At 50.0% G+C, this 21,760-nt stretch overlaps 1 protein-coding gene across 1 annotated transcript in view; it reads right to left on the bottom strand.

Moving 5' to 3' along the window:
- Window positions 1-21,760, bottom strand: part of LOC119970891 — a 136,573-nt gene that overhangs the window by 32,136 nt on the left and 82,677 nt on the right. The window contains exon 5 of the mRNA XM_038805999.1: window positions 15,834-15,944. Coding sequence (XP_038661927.1) covers window positions 15,834-15,944 — 111 coding nt within the window. The remainder of the gene's footprint in view (window positions 1-15,833; window positions 15,945-21,760) is intronic.

The following is a 21,760-nucleotide window of genomic DNA, read 5'->3' on the forward strand; positions in this document are numbered from 1 at the left end:
CAGCTCCGGGAAGCTGGGAGCAGTGAGACTCCCGGCACAGCCCAGTTCTGGGAAGCTGGGAGCAGTGAGACTCCCGGCACAGCCCAGCTCCGGGAAGCTGGGAGCAGTGAGATTCCAAAAACAGCCCAGCTCCGGGAATCTGGGAGCAGTGAGACACCCGGCACAGCCCAGCTCCGGGAAGCTGGGAGCAGTGAGACTCCCGGCACAGCCCAGTTCTGGGAAGCTGGGAGCAGTGAGATTCCCAACACAGCCCAGCTCGGGAAGCTGGGAACAGTGAGACTCCTGGCAAAGCCCAGCTCCGGGAAGCTGGGAGCAGTGAGACTTCCGGCACAGCCCAGCTCCGGGAAGCTGGGAGCAGTGAGACTCCCACAACAATCCAGCTACGGGAAGCTGGGAGCAGTGATACTCCCAGAACATCCCAGCTCCGGGAAGCTGGGAGCAGTGAGACTCCTGGCAAAGCCCAGCTCCGGGAAGCTGGGAGGAGTGAGACTCTCGGCACAGCCCAGCTCCAGGAAATTGGGAGCAGTGAAACTCCCGGCACAGCCCAGTTCTGGGAAGCTGGGAGCAGTGAGACTCTCGGAACAGCCCAGCACCGGGACACCGGGAGCAGTGAGACTCCTGGCACAGCCCAGTTCTGGGAAGCTGGGAGCAGTGAGACTCCCGGCACAGCCCAGCTCCGGGAAGCTGGGAGCAGTGAGATTCCAAAAACAGCCCAGCTCCGGGAATCTGGGAGCAGTGAGACACCCAGCACAGCCCAGCTCCGGGAATCTGGGAGCAGTGAGACTCCTACAACAATCCAGCTCCGGGAACTGGGAGCAGTGAGACTCCCGGCACAGCCCAGCTCCGGGACGCTGGGAGCAGTGAGACTCCCACAACAATCCAGCTCCGGGAAGCTGGGAGCAGTGAGACTCCCGGCACAGCCAAGCTCCGGGAAGCTGGGAGCAGTGAGATCCCCAGCTCCGGGAAGCTGGGAGCAGTGAGATTCCCAACACAGCCCAGCTCGGGAAGCTGGGAGCACTGAGACTCCCAGCACAATCTAGCTCCGGGAAGCTGGGAGCAGTGAGACTCCTGGCAAAGCCCAGCTCCGGGAAGCTGGGAGCAGTGAGACTCCCGGCACAGCCCAGCTCCGGGAAGCTGGGAGCAGTGAGATTCCAAAAACAGCCCAGCTCCGGGAATCTGGGAGCAGTGAGACACCCGGCACAGCCAAGCTCCGGGAATCTGGGAGCAGTGAGACAGCCACAACAATCCAGCTCCGGGAAGCTGGGACCAGTGAGACTCCCGGCACAGCCCAGCTCCGGGAAGCTGGGAGCAGTGAGACTCCCACAACAATCCAGCTCCGGGAAGCTGGGAGCAGTGAGACTCCCGGCACAGCCGAGCTCCGGGAAGCTGGGAGCAGTGAGATCCCCAGCTACGGGAAGCTGGGAGCAGTGACACTCCCAGAACATCCCAGCTCCGGGAAGCTGGGAGCAGTGAGACTCCTGGCAAAGCCCAGCTCCGGGAAGCTGGGAGGAGTGAGACTCCCTGCACAGCCCAGCTCCGGGAAACTGGGAGCAGTGAGACTCCCGGCACAGCCCAGCTCCGGGAAGCTGGGAGCAGTGAGACTCCCACAACAATCCAGCTCTGGGAAGCTGGGAGCAGTGAGACTCCCGGCACAGCCGAGCTCCGGGAAGCTGGGAGCAGTGAGATCCCCAGCTCCGGGAGGAAGCTGGGAGCAGTGAGATTCCCAACACAGCCCAGCTCGGGAAGCTGGGAGCAGTGAGACTCCCAGCACAATCTAGCTCCGGGAAGTTGGGAGCAGTGAGACTCCCGGCACAATCCGGCTCCGGGAAGCTGGGAGCAGTGAGACTCCCGGCACAGCCCAGCTCCGGGAAGCTGGGAGCAGTGAGACTCCCGGCACAGTCCAGCTCCGGGAAGCTGGGAGCAGTGAGACTCCCGGCACAGCCCAGCTCCGGGAAGCTGGGAGCAGTGAGACTCCCGGCACAGCACAGCTCAGGGAAGCTGGGAGCAGTGAGACTCCCGGCACAGCCCAGCTCCGGGAATCTGGGAGCAGTGAGACTCCCGGCACAGCCAAGTTCTGAGAATCTGGGAACATCGTTGAGGACGAACAAAGTGTAAAGACTGCACCATTGGAGAACAGCCCAAACTTCCTTGTTTGCCCCAAGCCCTCCACATCACCTCCCCCACCCGCAGCTACATGTCAGCTGTGTGAACAACCCTATTGGGATGGATCAGGAGTTTTCTCAGCCCAACAACAGTGACACTGATTATGAACACGATGGATTGAGCACTTCCGGTGGCGGCCATGGAGTGAGTGGTCGCACACAGGGCAGCTCCAGCTCAAAGGCATTGGTTCTGGAACTTTTTACCTGTTAGCTGGGCAGTTTCAGCAGAAAAGTTATGCGGAGGGTTAAGGAGAAGAAATTCTCTCCACGGTTGGCATGTCTACTGGCTATCAGACCTGGCAGTACACAGTGAAGGACCTGGCTAAGGAGTAGGAGGAGACCTGTGGCAAAGCATCAATTTCAAGAATGGCGGAGGGAGAAGGGTCGTGGTCAGTGGGAAAGCCTCAAATGGAGCCATTGATGAGCTTCATCACGGAGGGATTTCACCAGCAAAGGAAGGAAATGTACAGCGGCTGGTCAAAGGTGATTCAGGGAGCAGTGGCACCTCTGCGAGGGCCGATAGATCAGGTGGAGAAGGGCCTCGAGGCGCAAGGGGCAACGATACATGAGGTGGGGAAGGTGGTGTCCAACCAGAGCGATCGGATTGTGGGTGGGATTCTCCGACCCCCCGCCGGCTGCGGAATTCTCCGGCGGAGATTTTTGGCAGTGTCCCCCCCCCCGACCCCCGGTTATTCTCCGGACCCCGATGGGCCGAGCAGCCGCCCATTTGTGGCCAGTCCGCCCGCGTGGATTAGACCGTTACGGCGGGACCTGGCTTTGAGGGCGGCCTGAGGTGTCCTCGGGGGGCGCGCGGGGGGATCCAGCCCAAGGGGGGGCCCCCATGGTGGCCTGGCCCGTGATCGGGGCCCACCGATCTGAGGGCGGGCCTGTGCCATGGGGCCACTCTTTCTCTCTGCGCCGGCCATCACGGAGCTTCACAGAGGCCGGCGCGGAGAAGAAACCCCCTGCACATGCGCAGGAAACACGGCAACTGTTCTGAACACGTTGGCGCTCCTGTGCATGCGCCAATTCGCGCCCACCGGCGGAGACCCTTCGGCGCCGGGTGGCGCAGCGCCAACTACTCCAGCAACGGCCTCGCTCCCGGAGGTACGGAGGATTCCGAACCTTCCGGGCGGCCCGATGCCGGAGTGGTTCATGCCACTCCTTGGCGCCAGTACAGCCCGCCCCGCCGGTTCCCAGAGAATCCCTCCCTGTGTCTTTGGAGGTGAAGGTGGGGATCCTGGGGATCTATGCAATTCTCTGCAGGTGAAGGTGGAGGAGCAGGAAAACAGGTCCTGACGGCAGAATGTGTGGATTGTGGGTCTGTCAGAGGGTGTGGAAGGAACGAGTGCCACAAAGTATGTTTTGAGGATGCTGGCCGGGTTATTGGAGGAGAAGGTGCTGGACAAGGCCCCAGGCATGGATTGGGCCCACAGGCCCTTCAGACAGACACCGAGAGCAGGGGATCTGCCGCGGGCGGTGATTAGAAGGTTGCACAAGTTCGTGGACCAGGAGAAGATCCTGAGGTGAGCCAGGGCGAAGCGAGTCTGTGAATGTGAGGGTAATCGAGTCAGGATACACTAGGACAGCATGGTAGCACAGTGGTTAGCACAGTTTCTTCACAGCTCCAGGGTCTGAGGTTTGATTCCTGGCTTGGGACACTATCTGTGCGGAGTCTGCACTTTCTCCAGTGTCTGCGTGGGTTTCATCCGGGTGCTCCGGTTTCCTCCCACAGTCCAAAGATGTGCAGGTTAGGTGGATTGGCCATGATAAATTGCCCCTTAGTGTTCAAAAAGGTCAGGTGGGGTAACTGGGTTACGGGGATGGGGTGGAGGCGTGGGCTTAAGTAGGGTGCTCTTTCCAAGGGCCTCCTTCTGCACTGTAAATTCTATCATTCTCTGACATTGGCGCAGAGCTGGCGAAGAGGCGTGTGGGATTCCACAAGGCCAAGGCTATGTTGTACAGACGGAAGATTTAGTTTGGAGAGTTGTACACGGCCAGATTTGGGTAACCTTTGGCGACCAGGAGGACTATTTTGAGATGTCAGAGGAGGCGAATAAAGAACCTGATGCGCGATCAATAACCACAGAAACGAAGGAGTAGTCCGAATCGAAGGCTTTAATCTACAAGAAGTGTGCCCAGCAGTTTGAGTACAGAACGAACGATGGCTGCTGGGAAACACGGGTTCTTATACTCCGCCTCATGGGCGGAGCTAACTTCATCTTGACCAATGGGAAAGCAACACTTGGGCCAATGGGCAGCGAGCTCACACTCCCAGGTACTGCACGTGTTTGCGGAGCAGGATGGGCCTGGGGCAGCCAGCTAGGTCGGGAGGGGGGTCCCTGAGGAAGACTTCCTGGGGAAGACAAGAAGGTGTTCATGAGGCGTTTGATTGGTAGATGTGCATACTACCACATTCACCCCTTGTTGAGAAAGGAACCGGCTTGGGGGGGGGGGGGGTAGGGGGGTGGTGTGTGCTCGTTGAGAAGCCGGGGAGAGAGGGTGGGGCTGGTGCCAGGGGCGATGGCGGGGATCCGACAGGCACCAGATCCCGTAGGGAGACTGTGTCCTGTCGGGGTACTCCACATACGCGTATTGCAGGTTAGCGTGGAACAGCTGGACCCTCTCGAACAACGCTCTGATTTGTGCGCCCGCACGTGTTTCCGGAGCAGGATGGGCCCGGGGGCAGCCAGCCAGGTCGGGAGCGGGGTCCCTGAGGAAGACTTCCTGGGGAAGACAAGAAGGCGTTCATGAGGCGTTTGACTGGTAGATGTGCAAAGCAGCAACCGCATGGAGTGCAGGACGTCTGGGAGGACCTCCTGCCAGCGGGAGACTGGGAGATTTCTGGCCCGCAGGGCCAGCAGGACGGTCTTCCAGACCGTACCGTTCTCCCTCTTGACCTGTCCGTTACCCCGGGGGTTATAACCGGTCGTCCTGCTTGAGGCAATGCCCATGCTGAGCAGGAATTGACGTAGTTCGTCACTCATAAAGGAGGACCCCCTATCGCTGTGTATGTAAGCAGGGAAAGCCGAACAGGGAGAAAATGGTGTCTAGGGCTTTTATGATGGTGGGTGTGGTCATGTCGGGGCAGGGGATGGCGAATAGGAATCGGGAGTACTCGTCAATCACGTTGAGGAAGTACGTGTTGCGGTTGGTAGAGGGGAGGGAACCTTTGAAGTCCATGCTGAGGCGTTCAAAGGGACGGGAAGCCTTTATCAGATGCACTTTTTCGGGGCGGTAGAAATGCGGCTTGCACTCCGCGCAGATGTGGCAGTTCCTAGTGACTGTCCTGACCTCCTCGATGGAGTAGGGCAGGTTGCGGGTCTTTACAAAATGAAAGAAGCGGGTGACCCCCGGGTGGCAGAGGTCCACGTGGAGGGCTCGGAGGCGGTCCACTTATGCGTTGGCACAGGTGCCATGGGACAGGGCATCGGGAAGCTCGTTCAGCTTCCCAGGACGATACAAGGTGTCGTAGTTGTAGGTGGATAACCCGATCCTCCACCGCAAGATCTTGTCGTTTTTTATCTTGCCCTTCTGTGCATTGTCAAACATGAAAGCCACCGACCGTTGGTCTGTGAGGAGGGTGAACCTCCTGCCGGCCAGATAATGCCTCCAATGTCGCACAGCTTCTACTATGGCCTGTGCTTCCTTCTTGACCGAGGAGTGGCGGATTTCGGAAGCATGGAGGGTACGGGAAAAGAAGGTTACAGGTCTGCCCGTTTGGTTGAGGGTGTCCGCCAGAGCTACGTCGGATGCTTCGCTCTCAACCTGGAAGGGGAGGGACCCGTCGATAGCGCGCATCGTGGCCTTTGCGATATCCGCTTTGATGCGGCTGAAGGCCTGGCGGGACTCTGTCGACAGGGGGAACGTGGCTGTTTGGATGATGGGACGGGCTTTGTCGGCGTAGTTGGGGACCCGCTGGGCGTAATATGAGAAAAAACCGAGGCAGCGCTTCAGGGCCTTGGGTCAGTGGGGGAGGGGGAAACACAATTGTCCTTGTAAGTCAAATTCAGGAGTTTTGCGGTTGGAGGAATTTGCGGAGATTGGTGTTGTGGTCCTACTGATCGTGGCCGCAGATGGTGACATTATCGAGATACGGGGAAGTTGCCCGTAAGCCGCATCGGTCGACCATTCGGTCCATCTCTCTTTGGAAGACCGAGACCCCGTTTGTGACACCAAAGGGAACCCTTAAAAAGTGGTAGAGCCGCCCGTCCGCTTCAAACGCAGTGTACTTGCAATAGCTCGCGCGGATGGGCAGTTGGTGGTTGGCGGACTTGAGGTCCACCATGGAGAAGACCTTTCCTGTGCGATCCTGTTGACCAGATTGGATATACGGGGGAGAGGGTACCCAGCTGCGTAAACCTGTTGATGGTCTGACTGTAGTCTATGACCATCCTATTCTTCTCCCCGGTCTTTACCACCAGAACTTTGCTCGCCAGGGGCTGTTACTAGCCTCGATGACCCGTTCCTTCATAAGCCGTTGGACATCGGACCTGATGAAGATCCGGTCCTGGGCACTGTGCCGTCTGCTGCTGGTGGCGACAGGTTTGCATTCCGGAGTGAGGTTTGCAAACAAGGACGGGGGATCGACCTTGAGGGTCGTGAGGCTGCAGACTGTGAGGGGAGGCATAGGGCCGCCAAATTTAAATGTTAGGTTCTGGAGGTTACACTGGAAGTCTAACCCAAGAGTGCGGCTCCGCAGAGGTGGGGGAGGACGTAGAGTCTGTAATTTTTAAACTCCCTCCCCTGGACCGTGAGGTCCGCTATACAGAACCTGGTGATCTCCACTAAATGGGAGCCAGAGGCCAGGGTAGCGTCTTACCTGGTAGGGTGTACAAAACTCTCTGTGCACCCGGAGTCCAGTAGGCAGGTCGTTTTGTGCCCGTTGAGCAGGACCTTTGTTGTTGCCATAGAGAGGGTGCGGGGTCGAGACTGGTCCAGAGTGACTGAAGCGAGTCGTGGCAGATAGTCGGAGTCATCATCGGGCGGTGCGTAGTCACCCGCGGGGTCCTCGGAGCCGATCAAAGATGGCGGCACCCATCGGTCGCACATGGTGGGGGGGGGGGGATGGGGGCAGCGAGGTTTGCGGCCGCACGGGGCCCTTGGAGAGAAAGGAGGGGGAGTCCCGCGGTCGCTGCCCGGGACAGCAGCAACCGCCTTGGCCTGGCAGATGGTCAAAAAGTGGCGTTTCTTCCCCCAGCCCTTGCAAGGGGCCCAGCGGGTTTTTCAGGGCGTCCTGCGGCGCAGGCCTGGGGGGAGTCCGAGTTCGTGGGGGAGAGAGGGGCTGAATTCCACGCTGCCCAGTGGGCCGCCACGCGGTCAGGAGTGTATGAGCGGGCGTTTCTGTTCGTGACATCTAGGGAGGTAGCGAGGGACCGTGCTCCATGAGGCTCAAGGTTTCCCTTTCAAATAGTCTCTGGTGGATCTGTGGGGACTGCATGCCTGTAACAAACGCATCTTGGATGAGGAGCTCAGTGTGGTCACTAGCCGACACTTGTGGGCAGCCGCAGTTCCTCCTCAGTACGAGGAGAGCACGGTAAAAATCGTCCAACGACTCACCAGGGATCTGCTGCCTCGTGACCAGTAAGTGCCAAGCGTAAACTTGATTTACCGGCCGGATGATGTGTCCTTTGAGCAGTTCCATGGCTGCGTCATAGTCGGTCTTGTCCTTGATGAGCGTGTAGATGGCGGTGCCGAGGCACGAGTTGAGGATGTGTAGCCTCTGCTCCCTCGTCGGTACGTTTTCCGCCGTACTAAGGTAGCTGTTGAAACAAGCCAGCCAGTGCTTGGATGTGGCTGTTGCATTAGCTGCGTGGGGGCTGAGTCGTAGTCACTCCGGTTTGATGCGGAGCTCCATCCTTTAAAATCTTGTAGATTAAATTGATGCGCGATCAATAACCACAGGAACGAAGGAGTAGTCCGAAACAAAGGCTTTAATCTACAAGAAATGTGCCCAGCAGCTTGAGTACAGAAAGAACGATGGCTGCTGGGAAACACGGGTTCTTATACTCCGCCTCGTGGTCGGAGCTACCTTCATCTTGACCAATGGGAAAGCAACACTTGGGAAATGGGCAGCGAGCCTTCTCCACCAATAGCAGCTCACATTCCCAGGTACCGTAGTACCTCTAGTCATACTACCACAGAACCATAAGTTGGGGGAGGACGGAGGGATGGTGAGGGATGGAAAGGTTAAATCTGCAAAAGTTGGTTGTTATGACTGTTCTGTGTCGCTGAAGGGGGTAAATTTATTTTTGGGAGTTGTTGTTTGATTGCTCCCCCTCACACATTTTGTGTTGATAGATTACAGATTTATTGATTTACTGATTACTTCATTGATTTATTTGGGACCCTTAAAAATTGATGCAGTATAATTTTTAAATTCAGTACTGAGACAGAAAATGAAATATCCTCAAAGCCAAAGTCAAGGTTTCAGATAACAATATGATAATTGCTGTACAAAGCTAATTTTGCTTCAAAAAACACTTTCCTTGTGACCATTGTGCCACAATACATTGAGTAATAAAAATGTATCAAAAGCAAGGTTAGTGCAAGCACATGGGGCGGAATTCTCCATTTGCCGACGCTGAAATAGCGAAACGTGATTGGGCGGAGAATAGCCTCCGATGCCAAAATTGCGGTAGCGCCGGTTTGACTCCAAACGGGATGCTCCGGCACCCTGAAAATGGCGTAAATGCATCGCTCGCCACACGGCGTTTAAGTACCGTTGATCCCCCCCCACCCGCCATCCCCACCACGATGGCCCCCACAGCTAGAACTCCGAGGTCCCGCCAGGTGGGACCATACGCGAGCGACGCCAGCGAGACTTGACGGGCACTTGGTCCGTCATGTGGAGAGAATCACCACGGGGGCCGTTGACTGGCGCCGCGTCGATCGCACGCGATTGACGGTGATTCTCCGGTGAGTGCGATTTCGGCATGGAGGGTCAGAGAATCCCGCCCCCTATGTTCCCTCCCCCCCCAAATCAATCTGCTTCTATCTCCCAGTAGCCCTCAGTGCCATCACCAGAGGTTCTGTTGCAAGAGCAAAAAGGAGGAGCGACAGTGGGCTCCCTGTTCTGTACCCCTGCTCAGAGGAACGTATCCCAATCTTGTCGCATTGGTGCCACAGGGTTTGTGTACAGCAGCTGCACCCCTAAAATAAATTTCTACCTGAACCCATACCTCCCAAGTACCTCAATGAGGTACCTCCACTCCACTCTGTTGAATGCTTCCTCTGCATCCATAGCTATAGAACATAGAACAGTACAGCACAGAACAGGCCCTTCGGCCCTCAATGTTGTGCCGAGCCATGATTACCCATCTCAAACCCACGTATCCACCCTATACCCGTAACCCAACAACCCCCCCCCCCCTTAACCTTACTTTTATTAGGACACTACGGGCAATTTAGCATGGCCAATCCACCTAACCCGCACATCTTTGGACTGTGGGAGGAAACCGGAGCACCCGGAGGAAACCCACGCACACAGGGGGAGGACGTGCAGACTCCACACAGACAGTGACCCAACCGGGAATCGAACCCGGGACCCTGGAGCTGTGAAGCATTTATGCTAACCACCATGTTACCCTGCTGCCCTGCCCACCTATAATCACCTCCGACATGGATCCAGCAGGGGGCAGCAGAGCAGAGCTTCTGATTGGCTGTTCCGGGGAGATTTGCATACGTGCAGTGCGGTCAGCGTAGGTTGAAGGTGCACCTGCATCAGTGACCCAAGGTGTTCGACGGAAGTCAAGCATCCAGCAGGGGGCAGCAGAGCAGAGCTTCTGATTGGCTGTTCCGGGGAGATTTGCATACGTGCAGTGCGGTCAGCGTAGGTTGAAGGTGCACCTGCATCAGTGACCCAAGGTGTTCGACGGAATTCAAGCATCCAGCAGGGGGCAGCAGAGCAGAACTTCTGATTGGCTGTTCCGGGGAGATTTGCATACGTGCAGTGCGGTCAGCGTAGGTTGCAGGTGCACCTGCATCAGTGACCCAAGGTGTTCGACGGAAGTCAAGCATCCAGCAGGGGGCAGCAGAGCAGAGCTTCTGATTGGCTGTTCCGGGGAGATTTGCATACGTGCAGTGCGGTCAGCGTAGGTTGAAGGTGCACCTGCATCAGTGACCCAAGGTGTTCGACGGAAGTCAAGCACCCGAGACATGACACGTGTAGTGTCTCCCACCCACCCGCCTCCTCTAATCTAATAATAAGACCCATTGGGGTGAGCAGGTGAGTGCCTTAATACATTATTATTTTTCTTTTTCTTATTTGTTAACCAGAACTACGTTGAAAAAGACTATAGCAGAGGTATCCAAGTTTGTTTTTTTTTAAACTGAAATTTATACAAAGTAATAAATTAATTAACTAATCAGAGATGGCTGGGCAGGTGATGTGCTGTAGCTGTATGATGTGGGAGCTGGCTGTTCCCCTTGTGAATGGCAATGACCACATCTGCAGCAAGTGTTGGTTGCTGGAAGAACTCCGGCTCAGAGTTGATGATCTGGAATCTGAGCTTCAAACACTGCGGCACATCCAGGAGGGGGAGAGTTACCTGGACACTTTGTTTCAGGAGGCAGTCACACCTGGGAGATTAAGTAATTCACATTCAGTGAGTGATCAGGGACTTCAGAGTGTGACTGTTAGTGAGGCAGGCAGGGGGAACCTGAGTTCAGGAGTGCAGGAGCCTCAGCCCTTGACCTTGTCCAACAGGTATGAGACTCTTGCTCCCTGTATGGATGAGGAAAAGGGCTCTGGACAGGATGAGCCAGCTGACCACGGTACCATGGTGCAGAAGGCCATTCAAGAGGGGGGAGTAAAAAGACAAGTAGTTGTTATAGGGGATTCTATAATTAGGGGGACAGATAGTATCCTATGCAAGCCGGATCGGGAGTCTCGCATGGTGTGTTGCCTGCCCGGTGCCAGGGTGCGGGACATCTCTGACCGGCTTGAAAGGATATTGGAGCGGGAGGGGGAGGATCCAGTTGTTGTGGTCCACGTTGGGACTAACAACATAGGTAAAGCTAGGGTGGAGGACCTGTTCGGGGACTATCAAGCACGAGGAAGAAAATTGATATACAGGTCCTCAAAGGTCATAATCTCCGGATTACTGCCCGAGCCACGTGCCAATTGGCATAGGGACAAGAAAATTAGGGAAGTAAACACGTGGCTAAGGGATTGGTGTGGGAAAGAGGGATTCCACTTCATGGGACATTGGCATCAGTTTTGGAACCGGGGGGATCTGTACCGTTGGGACGGTCTCCACCTGAACCGATCTGGAACCAGTGTTCTAGCGAAGAGGATAAATAGGGTGGTCAGTAGGACTTTAAACTTCTGAGTTGGGGGGAAGGGAAAGTGAAAGCGACAGGGAGCATGGAGTTAAATGGCAAGATACGCAGGAGGATAACATGTAGGCAGGTGGATTTAAGCTTGAGGCAGACTAGGAATTCAACAAAAAGGAAGGATAACTTTGGACATCTTAGGACTTCCAATATCTGTAATGATAAGAAAGTTAGCATTAAGGCACTTTACCTGAATGCTCGTAGCATTTGTAACAAAGTAGACGAACTAATGGCACAGATCATCGTGAATGATTATGATGTGGTAGGCATCACAGAGACATGGCTGCAGGGGGTTCAGGACTGGCAGTTAAACATCCAAGGATATACAACCTATCGAAAAGACAGGGAGGTGGGCCGAGGGGGTGGGGTTGCCTTGTTAGTTAAGAACAAAATTAAATCTATGGCACTAAACGACATAGGGTCGGATGATGTGGAGTCTGTGTGGGTAGAATTGAGAAACCACAAAGGCAAAAAAACCATAATGGGAGTTATGTACAGACCTCCTAACAGTGGTCAGGACCAGGGGCGCAACATGTACCGGGAAATAGAAAAGGCATGTCAGAAAGGCAAGGTCACGGTGATCATGGGGGACTTCAATATGCAGGTGGATTGGGTAAATAACGTAGCCAGAGGATCCAAAGAAAAGGAATTCATGGAACGCTTACAAGATGGCTTTTTGGAACAGCTTGTCATGGAGCCCACAAGGGAGCAGGCTATTCTGGACCTAGTGCTATGTAATGAACCAGACTTTATAAAATATCTTAAAGTAAGGGAACACTTAGGAAGCAGTGATCATAATATGGTTGAGTTCAGTCTGCAGTTTGAAAGAGAGAAGGCAAATCGGATGTAATGGTGTTACAGTTAAATAAAGGTAATTACGAGGGCATGAGAGAGGAACTGGCAAAAATCGACTGGAAGCAGACCCTAGTGGGGAAGACAGCAGAGCAAAAATGGCAGGAGCTTGTATGCATAATTGAGGACACTGTACAGAGGTTCATCCCCAAGAAAAGAAAGATTATCCGGGGAGGGATTAGACAGCCATGGCTGACAAAGGAGGTCAGGAAATGTATCAAAGAAAAAGAGAGATCCTATAAAGTGGCCAAAAGCACTGGGAAATCAGAAGATTGGGAAGGCTACAAAAACAAACAGAGGTTAACAAAGAGACAATTAAGGAAGGAGAGGATCAAATATGAAGGCAGGCTAGCCAGTAATATAAGAAATGATAGTAAAAGTTTATTTCAATACATAAGAAACAAACGACAGGCCAAAGTAGACATTGGGCCAATTCAAACTGATTCCGGAAGGCTAGTGATGGGAGACGAGGAAATGGCTGGAGAACTTAATAAGTACTTTGCGTCTGTCTTCACAGTGGAAGACATGAGTAATATCCCAAAAATTATAGAGGGTCAGGGGGCTAAGTTGAGTATGGTTGCCATTACAAAAGAGATGGTGCTAAAAAAGCTAAAAGGTCTTCAAATTGACAAATCTCCTGGCCCCGATGGGCTACACCCTAGAGTTCTGAGGGAGGTGGCTGAAGAAATAGCAGAAGTGTTGGTTGAGATCTTTCAAAAATCACTGGAGTCAGGGAAAGTCCCGAACGATTGGAAGATCGCTGTTGTAACCCCCTTGTTCAAGAAAGGATCAAGACAAAAGATGGAAAATTATAGGCCAATTAGCCTAACCTCGGTTGTTGATAAAATTCTAGAATCGATCGTTAAGGATGAGATTTCTAAATTCTTGGAGAGGCTGCAGAAGGATCTAGACAGTTTGGGAGAGTGGTGCAGGAAATGGCTGATGCAATTCAACGTGAGAAAATGTGAGGTCTTGCACTTTGGAAAAAAGAATCCAAGCATAGACTACTTTCTAAATAGTGAGAAAATTCATAATGCCAAAGTACAAAGGGATCTGGGAGTGCTAGTCGAGGATTCCCTAAAGGTAAACATGCAGGTTGAATCTGTGATTAAGAAAGCGAATGCAATGTTGTCATTTATCTCAAGAGGGTTGGAATATAAAAGCAGCGATGTGCTACTGAGCCTTTATAAGGCTCTGGTTAGGCCCCATTTGGAGTACTGTGTCCAGTTTTGGGCCCCACATCTCAGGAAGGACATACTGGCACTGGAGCGTGTCCAGCGGAGATTCACACGGATGATCCCTGGAATGGCGGGTCTAACATATGATGAACGGCTGAGGATCCTGGGATTGTATTCATTGGAGTTTAGAAGGTTAAGGGGAGATCTAATAGAAACTTACAAGATAATACATGGCTTAGAAAGGGTGGACGCAAAGAAACTGTTTCCGTTAGTCGAGGAGACGAGGACCCGTGGGCACAGCCTTAGAATTAGAGGGGGTAAATTCAGAACAGAAATGCGGAGACATTTCTTCAGCCAGAGAGTGGTGGGCCTGTGGAATTCATTGCCGCGGAGTGCAGTGGAGGCCGGGACGCTAAATGGCTTCAAGGCAGAGATAGATAAATTCTTGATGTCGCGAGGAATTAAGGGCTACGGGGAGAATGCTGGTAGGTGGAGTTCAAATGCCCATCAGCCATGATTGAATGGCGGAGTGGACTCGATGGGCCGAATGGCCTTACTTCCACTCCTATGTCTTATGGTCTTATGGAAGCCGAAGAAGGCGAGAGGACAACATTTATATGTTAGAGGACAGCTGCCTTCTCTTCACAAATCCCGTCTGGTCTTCTGCCATTATATCTGGGACACATGGCTCGAACTGCAAAGCCAGCACCTTAGCCAGTACCTTGGCATCCATATTTAGCAGCAAAATGGCCCTGTAACAACTACACTTCATGGGATCCTTATCTTTCTTTAAAATAAGGGAAATGGAGGCTTGTGTAGGCATATCTGGCAAGTAACCTTGAGCATCGTCGAACATATACCATTACTGGTACTAGTTGGTCTGAGAATTGTTTGTAATATTCAATGGGATACCCATCAGGGTCCGGTGCCTTATTCTTCTGCATCAACCCAATCGCCCTCAGCAGCTCATCCAAACTGGGTGGGGCCTCCATCTCCTCCCTACTCTCCTTCACCACTCTCAGGAAGGACAACCTATCCAGAAACCCTGTCACCCGTCCGGTGGCTCCGACCTGTACAGACCCCCTGTGGAACACCCCAAAAGCCACATTGACTTCTCGTGGTGTTGTCACAAAACCACTGGTGTTACGGGTGTGTTGGCAGGGGTTGGTGCCAGGGGCACAGTGCTGTCTACTCACTCTGGCCATCCAGAGGAGGTTGTGCAGTTTTGTCCGGCACGGCTGACCGGTCTGGACAGTATTTTCCAAGGTGCTGACCTCCTCTGTCACCTGCGCCATGGTGTAGCGAATGGCAGCAGTTGGCAGCCTCTTCCCACCCTTGGATTCAGGGCTGTGCATCTTGCTGCCATCTTATTGGCTGGGATGGTGTGTGTGGGGAGTGAAGTGTGTATATGTGGCTGCAGCTTGTCAGCCTCCTGAGTGTGAATCCGGCACCATTTCCCATTGGAATCGATTGTGTCCTACGTGGCACCGGAGCTAGTCCCTTCATGGTCGTTGAATCGGTCCAGATGCAGCGCCAGTTTTGCTGTCGTAGAAGTCCAAGAATTTGCCCTGGCATCAACACTTAATCTCAGGAACGGAGATTCGCACCCCTGAAGTTTTCAGATGTTCCCTGGCGCAGGGCAATTGTCAAAAGGAGTCTGATTTTCCCATTTAATTCTCGGGCAATCCTTACCTGGGAATCACAGAGGGGGTTCACCAGCGTCTCTTTGGGGTACCCCCTGCCCCCAGACACACTGTCTCATGACAAACAAGGCAGTCAGTCTGGTCGGCAGTCAGTGGGGATTCTGCACAGAATTATTTAATCAGCAAGACCCCCATATCCCCGGCCTTGTCAGATTCTTTACCCAGCACTGGGGTCCCCTGCACCCTCCCTGTTAATACTGAGACCCCTGTCTCCCCCTTTAAATTCAATAAAATCCTGACTCTAAACAGGGTGTTATCAAGATTTCTGGCTCAATAATATGCTCCTGCATATTGGTGCTTGATGGGTAAACACACATTTCCATGGTCAATGGAAGGAGATGCACTGGAAGAACTCAGATATACTCAGCTGCTGTCAGGAAGTTTGAAAAATTAAGTCTTTGTTCTCTTGAACCCCATGAATTAAAGAGTAACTTGAGTTGTCTTTAGTAGCAGCCACTCCAGAAACACTGTAAAATCAGCAGGTTATAGATAAAGAGTGAAAAATAATGAATATTAAACACAAACTCAATAACAAATATAAACACTGACTGTGTGGAATCCATACCATTGCAGATTCAGATGGAGTATTTTAGCTCCATTACCTGGATTGTGGTTTTGTTCTTCAAATGAGTGACAACAGCTCTCTGAGGCAAACTGGAGATTTTATACTTCACCCGAACTCCAGCATACACCATCTGAACTTCCGCACCCACCTGTACAATAATGATAACAATATACTTTTCAATGGTTTGGATGCATTTTGCTGAACAAGACACTACAATGAAATGTTGTTCAATCTAATTCCATGGTGACAGGGTGAAGGAGACAAAGCGGGAATTTAAAAAGATTTGACAATCTGTAACAAAGATTCATTACCAGTGAAAGAATTTTCATTTCTCGAGCAATAATCTGAACCACAGAATGTTCCCACATTTCACAACTAATGGATAATTCAGGATTGTTTTGTGGGAATGAGATGAGAACGTGTTTGGGGATTTGGTATCTCACTGTTTTAAAGTTCTTTTTGTGAGGGCCACAAAGAATCCAGCACAAGTTTGTAAAATCAAAGGAAATAACTTTATTTACAATTACATATATACAACAGCAGCAGTACTCCACCACTGATGTCTCCTTGAGCTGGTTTCACACTGGCCAGCTCTATTTATGCAGGTGACTCTGCTAATGATGATTTCGCTGCCCCCACTCATTGGGGGAGCTCAAACTCACTAAGGATTGTGGGATTGCCAATAGTCTCCAGTCAATAATAATCAGGCAGGCTATAACAGTTCTGAAATTAATCTCCTCGGTCTCCAACTTGGTGATGACCCTGGATTTGGGGTCATTATTGCTCAGTCGAAAGGATCAAACACCATCATGGTCTGGAGCGGAGGGAATTGTCCAATGGACAAAAGCTTGAACAGGAAACAAGATACCGATCTGTGTGTCCCCTAATTGAAAGTCAGGTGCTTGTGATATCTGTAGTGATATCATGGTTGTGTTGTAATTCACCGACTGGCCACTCGGAGTCTCATTAGTATATAAGTAAATGTTAGAGTCAGGTGACCCCCTCAGACTTGCTGGAGGAAGCCGAAGAGAGAGTTTGCTTCTGCTTGATCTTACTGTTATTCATGTGTTGTTTTGTGTACAGTTTACCCACAGTTAATGTTAATAAATCATTTATAGCTTTGGCTATAAACTATAGCTATCAGATTACAGGAGGGAGATAAATCACTTGGTTGCATGGTGCACTGAAAACAACCTCTCTCTAAATGTTGGAAAGACCAAGGGACTGATCATCAACTTCAGGAAGCGCAGCATGACATACACTCTTGTCTGCAGCAATGGCTCCGAAGTGGAGATGGTTGATCGCTTTAACTTTCTGGCGGTCACCATCACCAACAGTCTGTCCTGGTCCACTCACGTTAATCCAACAGTCAAGAAAGCCCAACAATGTCTCTACTCCCTGTAGAAGCTAAAGAAATTTGGCATGTCTGCATCGACTGTCACAAAATTCTACAGATGTGCGATAGAGGGCATCCTATCCGGCTGCATCACAGCCTGGTATGGCAACTGTTCAGTCCAAGATCACAAGAAACTGCAGACTGTGGTGAACTCAGCCCAATGCGAAACTTGCCACCACCACATTGATTCTGTATACACCTCTTGCTGCCTCAGGAAGGCAGATAGCATTATCAGAGGCCCCTCCCAGCCAGGCTTTGCCCTCTTTAGACCCTTCCATTAGGCAGAAGATACAGAAGTCTGAAGACGCGCACATCCAGACATAGGAACAGATTCTTCCCCAAAGCTACAAGACTCCTCAACAACTCCCCCTCGGACTGATCTGTTCCCTGTAAGAACACTATTCATGACACCCTATGCTGCTCTTGCTCATGTATTTGCTTTGTTTGCTTTGTTTGACCCCTTGTTGCACACTGTAACTAATCACTAATTTGTCGATGCACCATTTGTCAATGTCCCCTTTGATTATTCTTGTGTCTACTATGTATGTAGTGCGTACATTCCTCAGCCGCAGAAAAATACTTTTCACTATACTCAGGTACATGTGAGAATAAATCAAATCAAAAGCGACAAGTTTTCTTGTAATATAGATCAGGCCATATGACAAGCACATTACATGGTACCAGGGCTAGATGGTATTAAACACTGAGAAAAAAAAGCCTGCCATGAGGTCCACAGAGATTTGAAGATTTTGCAGACTGCAAGAATGGAGTCCTTGAAGACACCAATGAGTCTCAGACTTCATGGTAATGTGGACAACAAAAGCAACAATTTAATCTGTTTCTTACTGCAGTAAATTTAGAAGATCAATCAGATTCACATAAGGTAGCGATGCTCCTAACAGCGGCAGGGCCAGAAGCAATTGTTGTGTTTTAAACGTTTACATTTTCAAACTATAAAGATAGTAAAGATTTTAACTAAGTAATTCGAAGATTTCATGCACAATGCAGCCCCAGAAAGAATGACATTTATGAACGCTTTGTGTTTAGATCACATCTATAGAAGTCTGGGGAGTCCATAGATTATTTCATCATTGATTTAAAGTTAAAAGCTAAAACCTGTAATTTTTCTGCAGTGGAATCTTCCATGATTTGGAACCAGATTGTGTTTGGTGTGAATGAAAATAAGCTGAGGGAATGGTTGCTGAGGGAATTGTAACTGTCTTTTGAACAAACAGTTGAGAATTGTCAGGCTCACGAGCTAATAGCACAGCATTCTAAAATGTTTCTCAGTAATGGCGGCATCTTCGTGGAGAAAAAGTTGCCGCCCTTTTTCCAAAAAGGCGGAAGACCTCCAAAAAAGACAGGAAAGGTCCTGCAGCTCCTCGTACACCAACAAACAGGTTAAAGATCAGGATGAAGTATTTCTGTGGAAAAGATGTGATCAAAGACACAAATTAAGGTGGTGTCCAGCATTTTGCAAGTTCTGTTCCAGATGCAACGATAAAATTACTTTGCCCAGGTCAGTCAACAGTGATGAAACATTATTGTTTGTGGGAGTAATAATAGAGAAGAATATTTTTTTGGACACATCAATGAATTCTCCAGCACTTAAAAAAATGCAAACTGATACTCCATTTGACGAGGACAAATGGCCGCTACCATTTGAAGTGAACAGTACAGTGGTCCAATTGAAGTTAGACACTGGTGCAAAAGCCAATTTAATCAACATGACTGATTTAAAACATCAAAAAATTCAGCCGATTAGAGGAAATCACAAAATATCTCTGAGAGATTATAACAGTTCAAGCATTAAATGTTATGATGCTTGTGACCTGAGTGTGGTGGTGAAGAACAAAGTTTATTCTGTCCCAATCTAAATTGTATCCGAGGGCAGTTGGTTTATAGCATCCACAAAGGATTGGATGATGCAACGATTCTGAGAACATTATCAACAAATTCACCTCCAAGATACAACTCAAAGAGGATGCGAAACCTGTGATACAGGCTCCAAGAAGAGTACCTGCACCTCTTAGGGATTGCCTCAAAGATGAGTTCGATAGAATGACAAAAACAAAAGTAATCAGAAAGATAGAAGAACCTACCAACTGGGTAAACTCCATGGTTTGCGTAAAGAAAAAAATGGCGATATTCGCATATGCATGAATCCTAAAGATCTTAACGAGAATATCAAAAGAGAACATTACCAAATAACAAAACGTGAGGAAATCACATCTGACACGGCTGGTGCACAATTCTTTACGAAACATGACCCATCTCAAGGTTTCTGGCAACTAAAGCTAGAGAAACAAAGTACAAAATACTGCACTTTGAATACGCCATTCGGATGGTACTGTTTTCTGAGAATGCCATTTGGCCTAATTTAGGCATCAGATATTTTTAACCATGCCGTGGAGCACATAATCGAAGGCATCGAAGGTGGACGTGTGTACATGGATGATATCATCGTTTGCGGCTTCGCCATAGAAGAGCACAATACGAGGTTGCGTAAAGTTCCATAGAGCATCAGGAGAAATGGGTTGAAGCTCAACAAGCAAAAGTGCCAATTCGGAGTAACTGAGGTCACATTCCTAGGTGTCAAGCTCCCATCTCTTGGCATTGAACCTGACAAGGACAAAATCCAAGCATTTCTCAACATGCCAAAACCATACAACAAGAAAGCCATCTTCAGAGTCATGGGCATGATCAATTTTAGAGGGAAATTCATTCCAAACCTGTCAGCAAAAAAAACACATCTACGTGATCTGCTGCACAAGATAACGGATTTCACTTGGTCTGAGAAACATGAGCAAGAGCGGAAGAAGATCAAGACTTCACTAACCACCACACCAGTTCTCACCCTTTTTGACCCATCTAGGCAGATTAAAGTGTCAACAGACATGTCCAAAGATGGTCTAGGAGCAATTCTTCTGCAACTCAAGCATGACGATTGGAAACCAGTCGCTTATGCATCACAATCCATGATGACAACAGAGCAGAGGTATGCTCAAATCAAAAAGAATGCCTAGGTTTAGTTGTGAGCTTGGAGAAATTTCACAATTACGTCTATGGGCTTCCAACTTTCACAATTGAGAAAGATCAGCGTCCTTTGGTTAACAAAATCAAAACAAATCTCAACCAGACATCTCCATGCATTCAGAGGTTGATAAAGTTACAACGCTATGACTTCAATCTCATCTACACGCCAGGCAAATATTTTTTCTTTGCAGATGCATTATCGAGAGTGCCAATACAAAATATTAGTTGCAAAATTGCTGAAGATGTAGATCTGCATGCCAATCTTATTTCCACATTATTACCAGTATCAGATGCAAAACTACGTGAGATCCAAGAAGAGACTATAAGGATCAAACTCTTCCAGAGGTTAGGAGGAACATCAACTCACACTGGCCCAGAGGTCAATGTATGGAGTTCTACAATATAAGATCTGAACTCAGCATCATTTAAGGAGTGGTGCTTTATTTGAACACTATAGTTATACCTCAATCTCTTCACAAGGATGTACTAAAGAGGATACATGAAGGACATCTCAGGATTGAGAAGTGTAAACTGAGAGCTTGAGACTCTGTTTACTGGCCATGTATAATCCAGGATATTGACAGGATGGTCAGTTGTGACACATGCCAGATGCATTGTTGAAAGCAAACAAGAGAACCTATGCAAATATCTGATTTACCTACAGCACCATGGCAGAAAGTAGCTATCACCTATGAGGGAAAGATTATTTAATGATCATAAATTACTTTTCAAACTATCCCGAATTGTCAAGCACAACGGCAAGCAGTGTAATACTGCGTACCAAGTTAATTTTTTCAAGTCACGGATATCCTCAAGTCGTCGTGAGTGACAACGGACCTTGTTTTAGCTGTAAAGAGTGGCATCACTTTGCAGTCACTATGATTTTAATTACATCACATTGAGTCCATTGTACCCACAAGCCAATGGAAAAGCCACAAAAAGAGTACATTTTATTCAGCAATTGTTGAAGAAAGCAATGGACAGCCAATCTGATCCATATCTCGCACTACTGAGTTACAGAGCATCCCCATTGTCACATGGTAGATCGCCAGCAGAGTTACTCATGGATAGAAGTTTGCGGACCACACTTCCATACTTGGAAAAGAAGGAGGAGAATGCAGTGTTACTGCAGTAAATGCAAAACATTAAAGCAAAACAAAAGCAGTTCTACGATAGAGTGTCTAGAACTTTACTACCTCTGAGTAGTGATGACATTGTGAGAGTAAAGGATTCAGGCAATTGGTCAAGAAAAGCCATTGTACTTGAAGAAGTAGCACCTTGCTCCTATAATGTAAACAGAGGATGGGTTGGTTCTAAGAAGAAATCGTCGCGCACTCTTGAAAACCAGAGAAGACTTTTACAACAACGTGATGGATGACGAATCTACGTCAGAATCAACATCTGCTGCAGTGTCAGATAGTTCAGCAGTTCCTGAGCATGAGAATTTCATGAAGAACATTCAATCTTACAAGTTCTGAGTAGCAAGGTCAAACTTTGAGAAGATAAATCAGAGTCAGAGGAACACATGATTA

This window comes from Scyliorhinus canicula, chromosome 9, assembly GCF_902713615.1.
Source record: "Scyliorhinus canicula chromosome 9, sScyCan1.1, whole genome shotgun sequence".
NCBI lineage: Eukaryota > Metazoa > Chordata > Chondrichthyes > Carcharhiniformes > Scyliorhinidae > Scyliorhinus > Scyliorhinus canicula.